This window comes from Leucopleurus acutus (assembly GCF_964270905.1).
Source record: "Leucopleurus acutus genome assembly, chromosome: 13".
NCBI classification, from domain to species: Eukaryota; Metazoa; Chordata; class Mammalia; order Artiodactyla; family Delphinidae; genus Leucopleurus; species Leucopleurus acutus.
The window spans coordinates 40267444-40282649 of NC_139155.1; the positions used below are offsets into that span (position 1 = coordinate 40267444).

Consider the following 15206-nt stretch of genomic DNA (forward strand, 5'->3'; position numbering starts at 1 on the left):
CAAATTTGATGAACTGCAACCAGTACTAACAAGGACATACTGTTTCATGAAATGTTTATATTATGGGTTGTGTGTATATTTATTAATATGGTTCGTGGTCAAAAACTTTGACCATGCAGTATTCAGCCAGAGTCCTATCTGTTCCTCCTTCTCCAAACCTGTCACAACCTGTACATTAAACAGAACCTAGGAATCTAAACTTGATTACTCGTGAGTTATTCAGTGGACAGTGAGAGCACACTCTATGGTGTTTGTGAGAATAAAAACAAAAAAGGGGTAAAAGAAAGATCATTAACTGGTTTCACATCCTTAACGAAATTATCCTTTCAAAATACATTTTTCCGTAAGTCAAACACCTATTTTCAATTAAAATACATTTTGAAAAATTTTGATTTTGTTAAATATTGTGTGCCTGCCTTAACATTTTCACAGGATCATAAAGTGATACAGCTAAGTAGGATCTCCAAGATGATCTGGAGTTCAAACCTCTCCTTTTACAAAGAGCAAAGCTATCTACCAGGAACACAGCAAGCTAGCTGGGTTAGACTTCAGCGCAGTTCAGTGTGATTTCCACTATAGGCCATGTGTCTAAAGTTCATTATTTTCAGAAATACACTATGTCATTTTAAAAATATGTTGTTTTTTGTGAACAGGAAATGCATAAGACTTAAGGTTGACTGGGTTACCATTCATTTAGAATAATTTCAGAATTCTTTTGCCTTTTTTTTTTTTTTTTTGTGCGGTACGCGGGCCTCTCACTGGTGTGGCCTCCCCCATTGCGGAGCACAGGCTCCGGACGCGCAGGCTCAGCGGCCATGGCTCACGAGCCCAGCCGCTCCGCGGCATGTGGGATCTTCCCGGAACGGGGCACGAACCCATGTCCCCTGCATCGGCAGGCGGACTCTCAACCACTGCGCCACCAGGGAAGCCCGCCTTTTTCTTTTTATGGGGAAAAATATAAAGCTGGTAAAGTGACCAGGTTTAAATAAGAGAGAACAATTTTCAAACCAGAAGGACAAAGCATATTAAAGAAAGTGAGATTATGTTTTTGGCAGTTAAGTAACAAAGTAGCATCTACAAACTATGTGTTATTTTTGTTTATTTTTAGAGTTTGAATCACTTCCTTGAAAGTAACAAATTAAAGACAACAGGGGAATCTTGTATAAGTTTTACAGGTGGACTAGTAATCTAACTAAATTATTTGCTTAAAATAGTTTATAATGAACCTTTAATAGTATCACCAAACTTTTTATGGGCTGAAGGCTGTGAAGTCTGATTAAACTCATATTAAATTCACTTTTTAATTTTTATTTAGAGATAACATAAATATTTAAAGCATATCCATATTTGAGGTTATACAGATTACTTTTTTCAAAGGGAACTTACCCTAAAGGAAATTTCTAGGTTTTCTCCTCCCCAAATATCCATTCCAGCATCATATGTTCCAATTTCCTGAAAGTAATCTCTGTCTATTGAAAAAAGGCCTCCTGCCATTGTAGGTGTTCTGAAATTCAATCATAATACTATACCGTTAATTGTAACAATTTAAAATTTACTATCAGTTTTTGTTTTTACAAGTAGTTTTATAACTGTTTGTAACTACAGAATAAATGCTTATTCTCACACTCTGCAGAAACTTTCACAGGCTCCCAGGGCTTTCTTTGTTTTTGTGCTGGACCTGCACCCCAGTTGTGCTGCCACAGCTCCTACCTGGACATCCTTCTCTGCCTGGACACCCTTCCCTGCCCAGTCCCAAGGGCTCTTACTGTCTTCAGTACCTTTCTTGATCCTCAGGTCCTGACTGAGCTTCTACCCCAAACTCCTTAAATTGAAGCTATTTCTCATAATCCTCTCCATCTGACTGTGTATCTACTCCATAGTTCCAAGCAACCATAAATGCAGTTGACCACATTAACCAACGAGACTCACGTTAGCAGCTCTAACACGCCAGGTTCTAAGGGGTGGCAAATATTGCAAAGATGTAAGACTAAACAGGAGGAAAGCAATGAAGCCCTTTCCCTCAACCTTTAAGGAAGGAGGTGAAGTACAGAATAAAATCAATATACTCTTCCTAAGTAAGGAGATCATCATCCTGACCAAGTATGGTAAATTCTCTGCCTCAAAACATGGCCTAGGTATGTAGAGTGGGTGGGAATAGGTAGAATTAAGCAGAGAAATGATAATGAAGGAGGATTTAAATAAACGAATACCAAATATTGGTTTCCTTGAAGAATGAATATGGAGAAAAATTGGGTTCCAACTAAGAGACCGTAATTAAGTTCCAGGGACAGAGGACACTATGGAGATCATATTTTAGGATGAACTGGCTACCTATGTAACCCTAAAACATACTCATTCCATGCACTGGTGAGGGTGGCAGCATTTGCTTTTCCAGTAGAAATAGTTGTTTCCACAAAGAAGTTAGGACTTACTTTGATTTTAGAAGAGAAAAAAGAATGAGAAAGTCTAATATCTTAGGAGTCAAAGGAAATAAATAGGCTGACACTCTGCATTATCATTTAGTGCAGGGGTTTCTTGACCTAGGTTTGGGGATCTCTCTAAATTTCCTAGACTTGTATGTAAACCCTTCTGTTTGCACATGTGCATCCCTGCCTCCCACCCCCAGTCCCACTTTAGAGAAGACTCAAAGCTTTTATCAGATTTTTCAAAGAAGTCAATCATGTATGGAATGTTTAGTTGGTGATTTGAACTGTTTATCATGTTTAGATGGTGATTTGAACTGTCACCAAAAGAGTGGAAAAGTCCCTTTACTAGGAAAGGACTCGGGCTGGCTAGGGAGAAAGAGCATAGAATTAGTGAAATCTCTCTTCAACTTTGTCAGAACTGGACTTAATTCAAAGGAAGACAGATCTGGGAAGCCTTCTCCTCTTCTGGAGAGGAGAAGGCTAAAAAGCCTGGTGCTGCAGGAACTCTCAATTACTACAGAAGCAGCAGGCTGATGCAACTGGAATCCTAGGATGGCTCAGAAGGCTCAAGGTCTCTATCTAAAGGTCCTGAATAGCATGAAGGTTTTTATCCCTTTCTGAAAAAAATCTATATAAGACCAAATATAGAACAAAAGAAAAAGCAGAAATGCATTAATGGAGATCCTTTTTTATACTTTTGTCAATTCTAGTTATTTTTATATTTGAAACAAGCTTTTTCTAACCTTATCAGATGGTACATGTCTGAATTTAAAATCTTACATTTTACATTTTATTACCCAGTTTTAGGTATTATTTTCACATATTGGCACTTACAATTAATTAAGGGATGGTTTAAGTTAAATATTATTATCCCTAACAACTGAATTAAAGCATAAATTATAGATGTGCAAAACATTGTTCATATAGGAATGAAAACATATGCATGTCACTATCATTTCTCACAGGCACTAGATTTATAGAAATGAAAAATTCGAATTTTATTAATTCATCAGAGGAAAAAAATCCCTCTTTGAAATAATGATATACATGAAAGATGGCTCTTAACTACATATATGGTGCACAAATCCTTCATTTCTTTCAAAATACACATATAATCCTTCTAATATGATCCCCAATGCTTCACAATGCCCTGCCAATAACACATTAGGGAAAATGTTTGACAAATCAATTACCTCACAGGAAGAGTTCGATCACCTTTCCTTCTGTCCATTTCTCTTTGGGGAACAGGATACCAGCGAAAATTGAGCTTCCAGTTGAATCCACCATAGGTCATGTCAGAACCTGCCATGTACTCAAAAGTATCATCACTGATCACATCAATGATAGGACAGACCACTGTCTTCCTAAAATCATAAAAGCAAATTAAAAATCTTTTAAAACCTTCTTTTTTGAGGGCTATGGTAACAACTATATAACAAGTGTATACTAAGTGTTTTTAAAATAAAAATACATTCTATTACGTTAAGGACAATGGTGAAAAAATTCCCTGCTATATCCTACCAAGCTAGCATCATAATTATTTATCATATTTATTTATAACTTACTGAAAATAACCTTCCATCCCTCTTCCATTCATACTTTTATATATTTGCCACATGTAAAAGTACTTCAAATATTTCTACAGTATTCAAAAATAACTTTTAATGACTATATATTTAATAATTCTAATGACTACATATTTAATAATTTTAAGCTAACAATTTTCTTAATAAATGACTTCTGGACATTTGTGTTTCTTATATATCTTTGCTATTAAGATACTAAGTGACCATGTTCATATATACAATGTTTCACTTTTGCTTTAAGAGTGAACTTCCAGGAGTGAGATAAGTGAATTAAAGGAAAGAACTTTTTGTGGCACTACTCATAACTTCTTTCCAAAAGTGTTATATGTATATACAGATTCCTTATAATACTATCAACTTTGGATGCTATTTTCTTGCAATTTTGTTACTATAATAATGTTACACAGTATCTCTGGATTTAAAAAAATTATCTTTTCTAATGATTAGAAAGAGTATTTTTCCTGCAGTTTGTATTTCTTCATACAAATTGTCTGAACACGCACTCTGAAACATTTTTCTTTTGGTATTGTGATTTTTATAAACTTGAAAAAACACATATGCCCACAGCCCCTTCTAAGAAACAGTGCCCTCTGCTCAGAGCCCTTGGGAGCCACATTTTAGAGTATGTGATATCCTCCCCATCGGACTGGTGTCTTATTTGAGAAATCTTTCCTTACTCCCAAATCATATTCTCCCATATTATCTTCAAAAACAATTATATTTTTGCCTTTCATGTTTATCTTTAATCCTTATGAAACTGATTTTGGGTATTACATGCAGTAAGGATCCAACTTCGTTTATTTTCCTTATGGATGACCAATTGTTCTAGCACTATTTATCTAACGGTCTTTTTTTTTTTTCTGCTGCTGTAATCATAAGTGCCTGCTCTGTCATAAATCCAGTTTTCATAGAAACATGGAGTGGCTCTGTTTCACTAGTCTATTTGTGAACTCCTGCATCAATACGTCACTGCCACAATTAAAATAGCTTTAAAATAAGTCTTGATGTCTAGTAGGGCAGGCCCAGTTGTACTTGACTCCTCTTTTTCAGGGGTATTTTAGCTATTTTTTAAAATGTGTATTTCCAGATAAATGTTAGAATCAGCCAGTTTCTCCAAGAAAATTCTGTTGAGATTTTCAATTAGAAACACATTGAATTTATATAAATCAATGTGGAGAGAAATGACATTTTTGTATTGACTCTTCTATCCATGAACATTATCCTTCTCTCCGCTCAGATTATTTTTCCAATGAATTTCAACAGTTTTCTATTTCATGCATCATTTGTTAAACATATTCCTAATTATAGCCTATGATTTCCATTGCTATTATAAATGGTATCATTTCTTTTCTTCTTTTTACATTATATTTTCTAACTCTTCCTGCTGGTATGGAGAAGGCAACTGACTTTTCTATGGTGACCTTATGTTTGGCTACACTGCTAAATTCTTATTATTTCTACTACTTATAGTTTACTTTTCTTCGTAAAAAAAAAAGAATCATTTGCAATTGACAGCACTTGCTTTTTTCCTTTCCAATTCTTCTACCCTTTATTTCTTATATTATTGCAAAATCTAAGGCTTCTAATAATACTGAGTAACAGTAATAATTCAGGGCATTCTTATCTTGTGCAATATCTTCAAAAAAATACTTTCTGCATTTCTCTATTGATATGATGTTTGCTAGTTAAGGGTGTGTGTGTGTGTGTGTGTAGCTAAATTAAATTAGTTTAGCGTCTTAAATTAGTAAATTTACATTCTATAATAGTTTACTAAGTATTTCTAATCATAAATCAATGTTCATTTTAATCATAAATGAACACTTTTTTCTGTATCTACTAAAGTGATTAGAGTTTTAATGACAGGGGTTTTTTTTGTTTTTGTTTTTGCAGTACGCGGGCCTCTCACTGTTGTGGTCTCTCCCGTTGCAGAGCACAGGCTCTGGACACGCAGGCTCAGCAGCCACGGCTCATGGGCCCAGCCGTTCCACGGCATGTGGGATCCTCCCGGACCGGGGCACGAACCCGCGTCCCCTGCATCGGCAGGCGGACTCTCAACCACTGCGCCACCAGGGAAGCCCTAATGACAGGGTTTTAATCACAGTTTCAGAAATATGTTAGCAGGGTATATTATGTGAATTGGTTTTGTAATATTACACTAACCAAGTAGTGATGATATGTTACATATATTGATATGTTATATGATATACTTTACTTATATACATATATATGTTGATATGATATTAATAAATCTTAGTTGGATTCAGTTTGCTGGTGCTGTGAGATTTTCGTATTAGCATTTGTGAGTGGGTTTGAGTAATTTTCCACATCTGTTCTGGTTTCATATCAAGGTTATACTAGTCTCATAAAAAGAGCTGAATTGGTACCCCTTTTCTATGTTCTGCTTACAAATTCTTAGGGGAGATCCATTTCCCCTCCTCCACCACATACCAAGGTTGAAACGGCCAAGTTGTCTTTGGTGTGGTGGGATTCATTTCTCATTCTCACACAGAAGTACAGACATCAGGAGCCTAGCTTTATACAGGTGTTTGCTGTTCGTCTTCCCACTGTAGGCGGGGCCCAGGCCTTGGCTCCCATCCTCCCATCTGTTTGTCTTTCAAGGCAGAAGCTCAGTGTCCCCTAAGTTCAGCAGAAACCCTACAAGTGAAAGCTGGCTTTAGTGCCTAGACTACTTTACTTGTTTGCACTTTGTTCTGAGATCTGCAGAATTTCTTACTTTGCTGCCAACTTGGTGATACACTTAAAAATGTTTTTGGGGGACTTCCCTGGTGGTCCAGTGGTAAAGAATCCACCTTACAATGCAGAGGACACAGGTTTGAACCCTGGTCAGGGAACTAAGACCCCACATGCTGCAGGGCAACTAAGCTCACACGCCACATATACTGAGCTCTCGCGCCTCTACTAGAGAGACTGTGTGCCGCAAACTACAGGGCACACGTGCTCTGGAGCCCATGCGCCACAACTACAGAGAGAAAAACCTGCATGCCACAACTAGAGAGAAGCCCATGCGCTGCAATGAAAAATCCTGTGTGCCTCAATGAAGATCCTGCGTGCTGCAACTAAGACCCGACGCAGCCAAAAATAAATGAAATAAATAAATAAAAAATAAATCTTTAAAAAAAATGTGTTTTGAATTTATCCAGCACTTAGCTTTTTCAGTTGGAAACATTATTCAGGATACCTAATCTACCACACAGCCCAACTGGAAGTTGTTGTGGTTGTTATTTCAGCCAATTTCCCTTTCATATTTCTGTCATCACCTCACATTGCTTTCTCTCCATGGGTCCAGGCTCCTGCTTCATAATGGTTACACATTGTCTTTACGCAAGCAAACACTTCCTAAATCAGTCATCTGTTACATATAGAAAACAATTTACAGAAATATCCTATTTCTTCTTCAGGCAGTGTTCTTCTTCCTAAAGCTACTGTATCTTCTCATTGCCCAGGCAATTCATCTTTGAAAGGGGAGAGATGGGGACTTCCTTGGCGGTCCAGTGGTTAAGATTCCACGCTCCTAATGCAGGGGGCATAGGTTCGATCCCGGGTCAGGGAACTAAGATCCCACATGCTGGGTGGCGCGGCCAAAAAAAAACTGGGCGTGGGGGGGCGGGCAGAGATGTAGGTCCAGCATTTGCTTACAAACAGAATAGATGCAATGACTTTGGCTCCCACTATGCTCTATGTGACTAGTAAAAGTTTACCCTGCTGAAATCTAAACCTTAATGTTGACACAGACAGCCTCTGGTTCAAACTTCAATGACAAGCAGAAATTCAACTAACATAGGTCTTGCAGACTGAAGTTAGGTTGTCTCCTCATATCTAGGAGCTAAGGCCAAGCCCAGCAGTAGGTAATTCTTTGAAAATTGTGCATCATGAAAGACTACAACCATGAGCTTGCACTGCTCCCAATATTCTACCTGTATTATCCAAGATTACAGTCCTTTTCCATAAACAATCAAGCATTTCAGGAGACAATGTGTATCTCCCCACCCCCTTCTACCTTGTGCTATAGGCTAAGAGATACAGTCCCAGTAAGGATGCAGACAGAGAGATGACCTGCTCGCGCCCCAGTGTCAGCCTTAGAGAGCAGGGACAAGTAAAGGGCTTTATCCTACCTTCCCTGAGATCCATGTCTATCTGTTCTGCTCCCGTTTAGTGAAGAGAGCATATAGTATACGTCCTAACATGTTTCCTAATCCATCCTCATTAACAAGACAGTCTGCAAACATTCCTTCCAGACTTTAGAACGTGGTCTTATTCATATTTGGTTTAGAGTACTCTTCATGGGTATTTTAAAGGAAAATATTTTTATATTTATTTAAAAACATGGAATTTTGCAACTTACCATAGTTTAGGACAAACGCACTGAAAACAATTTACAGACTCCAGAAAATTACCTGTCATGTTTGATCCTGGCTAAGAGAGGCTCCAGCCACCCCACTGTACATTCACAGTGAGCATCTAAAAAGGTGATCACTTGGCCTTTAGACACTGCAGCTCCTCTTAACCTAGCTCTGATCAATCCAGACCGTTGCTCCATTCGAATTACGTGAACTGGTACTTTTAATTTTTTCACATAACTCTCTAGAGGTCTTTTCAAAAAGTCTGAAAATTAATAAAACAAAACAAATTTTAAAAAATAACATGAAAAAACTGCGAGCTGGCATTATCCAGATGGAAGGCAATTTTGGTTTGCAATATTCATTCGACACATACCTACTGAGCACTTTCAGTGCGCTCCCTGACTCACAAACCCGTTTCACTTAGGAAGCCTTTTTATTTCCTGAGAGAATGTACCAGAACTGCCTCTCCTTTGTTACACGAGGAATTAGGGGAGAGCCTCTGAGCTCAGGCTCAGTCAAAGGCACGTTACCACACTTCTCTAAGCAGCTCTCCGTCAGGCTCAATTCTCCTTTTCTCTAATCATGCTTAAGGATCAGGAACAGAAAGAAGGTAGTGCAAGAGAATTAAATCCAGACCTCAATAGAGAGAAAGAACACAATACACAATAGCTGTTAAGAGTTCGGAAAATTGTGGGGTTTCTTCAAAGGCAGAAACAAATTGTCTTATAGTTTATCACAGTCTCTGACTATGTAGTTCTTTTTCAGGAGGCGGGAAATGAGGTCAAGCTAGATGAGAATGCTGGACTGGAGCTACAAGACCAAACAGAACCCTTACCAGACAGGTCGGTCTAAGCAAAAAAGGTTTCCAGAGGGAAGGGCAATTGAAGAGGAAGAGAGAAAGGGAGAGTGAATGGGTGATGAAGTCAGCAGCTACCCTAGAGAGATCAGATAGAGGTTATGCTCCTAAGGCAAGGAGTTCCTGCCTCCAAAGTACATAATTGATTTTAAAAAGCAGAAAAGGTTCCACTTCCTCAAACCAAAGACAGGAAACTTTTCAGATCAGGTTAGTTCATGGTGCTTATGCCAGAGAAGTGACAGATGGTGATCAAATGTCTTTCCAATTTGTCCCCATACCACAGGTACAAGGACAGTCTCTCTAGTGAAGGAAAAACTTGACATGGAGCTACTAGGACTCCTATGACTTGGTCTGTCCTGGGACCCCAGTAACGAAGGTCAGGGTGTAAGTATTAAGGGGCTCTTTAAATACTAAACGTGGGAATCCAAAGGGCTCCCTACATAGTGGAGAGGGAAAGACAAATAGTAGTGGAATGGTTCTGGTCCATGGGAACTGGTTAAGACCTGACTGATTCAATAATGGAATAATCAGGACTATGAAAACTGTGAAAGAAAAAAAAGGCCTCTGTGTCCCACTACACCAGAACACCAATCATTTCCATGTCTGCTAATACACTTCCTAAACTATCTGGGCTAAAAAGAAAATCTGAAAAATATGTGGAGAACTCCTATCTGATCACCATGATTTTATGAACCAAACCTTAGGGTCAGAAACATATATAACTTGATTCTGAGTAAAAAAATGGTGAGGGTAGTGCCAACCCCAATGAAAAACAACATTTTACCACTTTATGCCTATTTAGTACAATGCCAGGTTCTTTACATATTTTATTTCATTTAATCCTCATAACAACCCTATGAGATGTCATTAAACATATTTTAGATATGAAACTCTAAGGCTCAGAATATTAAATGAACTGATCAAGATGACACAGCTTATTAAGAGGTAGATCCAAGATTCAAACCAGGTCTGCCTGACTTCAAAGCCCCTCTTTTCACCCGCAGCAAGAAATCCTAGAAGGGAACTACCGAGAGAACAATTCAGGACTGTGGATTCACCCAACCTGATCCAAATGTAAATTTCTATATGTCCAGAGTTTGACAGAATCTCATGTGGTAAGGTGTGAGATATATTCTAGTACCTTAGACCAGTCAAATTCGGCTGTGTCACACTGGGTTGCCCAGTAAGTCTTCCCCAAAATATTAGACAGTTTAAAGTGCTTATTAAGAATCAAAGCAATCTAATCCCTGAATTCTGTATCTTTGTTTGTTTTTTTTTTTGTTTGTTTTGTTTTTGCGGTACGCGGGCCTCTCACTGTTGTGGCCTCTCCTGTTGTGGAGCACAAACTCCGGACACGCAGGCCCAGCGGCCATGGCTCACGGGCCCAGCCGCTCCGCGGCATGTGGGATCTTCCTGGACCGGGGCACGAACCCGTGTCCCCTGCATCGGCAGGCAGACTCTCAACCACTGCGCCACCAGGGAAGCCCCCTGAATTCTGTATCTTTGAAAGTTATAATATTCTGTCCTGTCTATAACTAAAATGAAAAATGCATGATTCTCTGGTCTGGTAGTTGAAAAAAGTTGCTATTCAACAAATTTTCTTGGCATCTTTGTTTGATGTCTTTGTGGCTTTCAGGCAATATGGCTAAGAAATAGGTATCTTCCTAACACCTGATACAGAATTATGGACTCAGGGCTAGGTGGGGGATTAGGAACTATTTATTCAAACCTCATTTTATAAAAATGAAGCCATGGGGGGGTGTTAAGTGATTATGATTAGAAGGTACTATGTCATCTAAAAATAAGAGAGAATCTTATTAGAGTATCTTTACAGCTATTAGTCTATAAATGGATCCCTAGGCATCTCTGCATCAGGGAGTTGGGAGGCTGTCAGAGAGTGAATGTCAGGGAAAATTTCACTGCTCCTAGCAACATCTGAGAAATCTTAGCCAGAATTCTAAAGAGCAAAAAATTTAGAGTGTAATAAATCTGACTCCTAATCCCTACTTAAATAAGAACCTCTGTTTCCTTTTGTGTAAAATGAAAAAAACAATAGTCATCTCAGATTCAGAACACTATATCAACTCTAAATCTTAACGTAACCTTCTGAGATGACAACTGCAGAACTTTGAACATGAACTAGGGATTCATCCAGACTCCATCTTCATTACAGACCCCTTAACAGTAAAGTTATGACAGACATGACTACATAGCAGTTAAGAGGTTAAACCCTAGGTTTATGGGAAGTCTCATTTTGCTCAATCAATAAAATAGGGATAATTATAGCACCTACTTCATACTTAATAAATGGAGCTACTGACAACTCAGCAGGTTCACCGTGAAATCCAATACCCGGAGGCCATGAGCAGACTATGCACACTACACAACCTAGTTAGGAAGTCTGTGCAGACAAGGAGTAGAAATAAGGATCAACTGACTGGTAGATTATTCTTTCCTTCATTCACTGAATATATTCTGGACTGTCTACTGGGCGATAGGCACTGTGGACACCGAGGAGATAATGGTGAGCAAATAGTCCTGATGGAGTCACAGTGCCTGTCTGGGGGGCAGGGTTGGGGGAGACAGTCATTAAATAGACAAGTAAACAGGTTAATCTCTGGGGAGAGCTGTGGGAGTATAGAGTGTTCTGAGAGGTGCTCAGAGGGACATGACCCAGTCGCAGGAGGTCAGGAAAGCCTAAGTGCAACTTGATTCTGAGGAAACATACGAGCAGAACTAGCAGCTGGGGTGGGCAGGGAATGATCTGAGATATGACTGGAGATGCAGGCAGAGGCCAGGTCCTGCAGGCCTTAGAAGGAAGGCTTCTTTTTCTTTTAATTGAAGTATAGTTGATTTACAATGTTTCAGGTGTACAGCAACGTGATTCAGTTATATATACATACATGTTTTTTTCAGATTCTTTTCCATTATAGGTTATTACAGGATACTGACTATAGTCCCCTGTGCTATACAGTAGGTCCCTGTTTAGAGGAAAGGTTTTAATCAGGGAAGTGACACGGTCAGGTCTGCACATTTAAAACCTCCCTCTGTATGCAGCATGAACAGACAGGATGGGGTGAGAGTGTTTGTGGGGAGACTAATTAGTCTATTTCATCGGCCAGGTGAGAAATGACGGTGCCATGGCTGTGCCTCATGAATAGGAAAGAGCGGACTTAAGAGAGCTGGCTCTGGTTCCTGGGCCCAAAGTTACCACCTAAACAAGAAAGTTAGATTAGATAATTCTCAATCTGGATAGCAAGACTGCAGTTATAACCACAAAAACACAATGCCCAGGGGTTCCCAAATATCAGAAGTGGTGACCCAGATGCTTGAGACTTTCCAGGCAGGAAGATACAGAAGAGCCAGGTCCCTGATCAGGGCTGTGGGGTGACGCTCAGGGTCCTGCTTAGTGACTAAGCCCGACGGGGCAGCGAGGCAGACACCTGCCCACACGTTTCCAATTACAGGTTTACAAAGGCTGGGGTGATTCAGAAGGGCCTACATGAGGGAGGTAAAAGAGAACCGGGATACGTGACTATCTTTGTCACTTCAGGCTGCAGACATGTTAAGTCTTGCTGGTTAGGCCACATCCTACAAAAACTTACTATTTCACAGCCTTCTCAGGCACTCAACAAAATAATGGAGAAAACAAAGGGGGGACTGGAAAAATAAATCATTTCATCTGAGGAAAAATATCTCTTCTTGAGGAACATTTAACAAATATCAACATATAAGTAAAAGTCACTTGCAGGATAGATGTCTGTATGAATCACTGCTAAAATTAACTTCAGCTAATTTTCTTAAAGAGGGATTAATTAACTCCTAGCTAACAATTATCCACGTGGGGTTTATGCTTCTGTCAACAGTAATTATTTAAGTGTGGTATTCTTAATTTATAACAGCTCTCATTCATTTTGACATTAATTACATTATATATTATTATTAAATGTTTTATGTAATTATAAACTATCTCCTTGATTAGACTAAGGAAGTAAGCTACAAGGCCCTTGAAACAGCAGGGCTGTATCTTATTCTTCATTTGTACCTCTACAACCTGGCAAAGTAAGAAGATTTAAATTGTTATCAATGAGTAAATTATTCCCAATAATTAAGATAGGAAATGATTAAATTCATCACGGTTAAACGTATATATTTAGTGTGGGCACAGGGAGGAGAAGGTATAATACTTGACTAAACTATTTTAGCAGATGCAATGAGAGATAGGTGAGAAAGTTGAAGATAATAACAAAAAAGGTTGAAAAGATGGGTCATGAAGTTTAAGGCTGCCTAAGCAAGGAAGAAAGAGCCGTTTTCCGTAGTTCCCTCCAAATTTTTCTCATGTGAGTCTAGGAATATTGGGGGAAACACATGACACCAATGATGCTGAACAGCTGTGCTGTGAAAAAAAAGCCTGTGAAAAATTCTGAGATTCTTGGAAGAATGTCTGGGCAAGAGCCACTGTAGAGATTCATCATGAGATCAGAAACATATTATATACCACTTTTTCATAAGTTCCTTCGTCACCCTTTATGTACCTAGCTATAGATTATTCCTGAACTTAGGAATAGAGGAAACGGAAAACCTAAGAAGAATCTGGAGAGCTAAGGCTCAGCCAGCTCAGGCTCTGTTTTGCTGTCAGGGATGCTTCCCACTGTACATGGAACTAAATCTCTCTATTCATGGCTCTCAGTCAGAGCCAATCTTTCTCCACTGACTCAGGGCTGCAGCTTCCCACAGAGAAAATCCTGACAAAATTACGTTTTTTTTTTCACTGTTCTGCATAAATTTTTATAGATTTCTTTTTAAAACAAGATTAAGATGTGACACAAACTAAATGCTAATTAAAGTAATATTTTAAGTTTCACAAGGGTGTAAATTTTTTGCATATGTGAAATGAGTCCAAACGTTATAAATAACTTTTAGGATAAATTAGAAGTTTGTATAAAATTATTAGGTTAAAATGATAGCAACTAGTTTTTTAACCATAATGACAAAAGGTGTAGCATATTATTGGCATTAAAATGTAAAATTTACCTCTTTCACTGGCATCATCTACTAGAACAATTTCTTCTAGCATGTGTCTTGGTGAGCGATTAATGACACTATGGACAGTTCGCAGAAGTGTGCTCCAAGCCTCATTATGGAAAACAATCACCACACTTGTTGTAGGAAGATTATCTGGATACACCTTTGTTTTACACCTAGAGACAAAGCAAATGCCTTTGTAAAACTGTTACAATAGCATAATCAAGTAAGGGGTAACAGAAGAATAAGACAGGTGGCTCTAGTGGTGCAACTCTCAGTACTTCATTTATTTAAGTTTTGGTTAATGTTGCATGTTTAATAAAATAGTACCTACTTAAAGTTATATGGTTAGATTAAAACTATTTTTAAAGATGTTAATTATATTCTTAAAATCAGACACCTCTTTCCTGACATGTTTTCTGCTGATTCGTTTTAATGGGTAATGTACTAAGGCTATATTAATCCCAAAGTGAACATATCTCAAGAATCCCATTAGACAAAAAATCAGAACCACTACAGTCTAACAGTTTAATAATCTAAGCAAAGGATTACCTTCCACAAAGGAAGTAAACTAAAATTTACTGAGTATCTATTATGTACTGGTCACTGAAACTTCCTAATAGTTCTGTGGGGTATGTGAAGCCACATTTCACAGATGAGAAGCAGAGGATGGACCAAGGGAGGGAGCAGCAGGGTCTGACTGGGAGCTCCACAGTCTTGATGCTGCCCCCTCCACAATGAAATTTCCACATGCATCTTGTTTAGTAGAGACTATCTTTAGAAATGTAACCATCAGAAAGACCAAACACACCCAAAATATCTGCACACAGAATCAATATACTAATTCTACATGGTCTCTTCTTTCAATCTTGTTAGCTAGATGAAACCGCTAGAAACAGACTAACTGAGGGCAACAACAGAACTAAGTAACCAGACGTCAAGGCATCTGTTT

At 38.6% G+C, this 15206-nt stretch overlaps 1 protein-coding gene across 5 annotated transcripts in view; it reads right to left on the bottom strand.

Annotated features, from left to right (window-relative positions):
- Window positions 1–15206, bottom strand: part of GALNT1 (polypeptide N-acetylgalactosaminyltransferase 1) — a 136315-nt gene that overhangs the window by 20386 nt on the left and 100723 nt on the right. For all 5 annotated transcript variants that reach the window (XM_082853663.1, XM_082853662.1, XM_082853666.1 and 2 more), the window contains 4 exons: window positions 14264–14430; window positions 8428–8635; window positions 3620–3790; window positions 1387–1504 (listed from right to left, as the gene is read on the bottom strand). In XM_082853663.1, the coding sequence (XP_082709789.1) occupies window positions 1387–1504; window positions 3620–3790; window positions 8428–8635; window positions 14264–14430 (664 nt within the window). The remainder of the gene's footprint in view (window positions 1–1386; window positions 1505–3619; window positions 3791–8427; window positions 8636–14263; window positions 14431–15206) is intronic.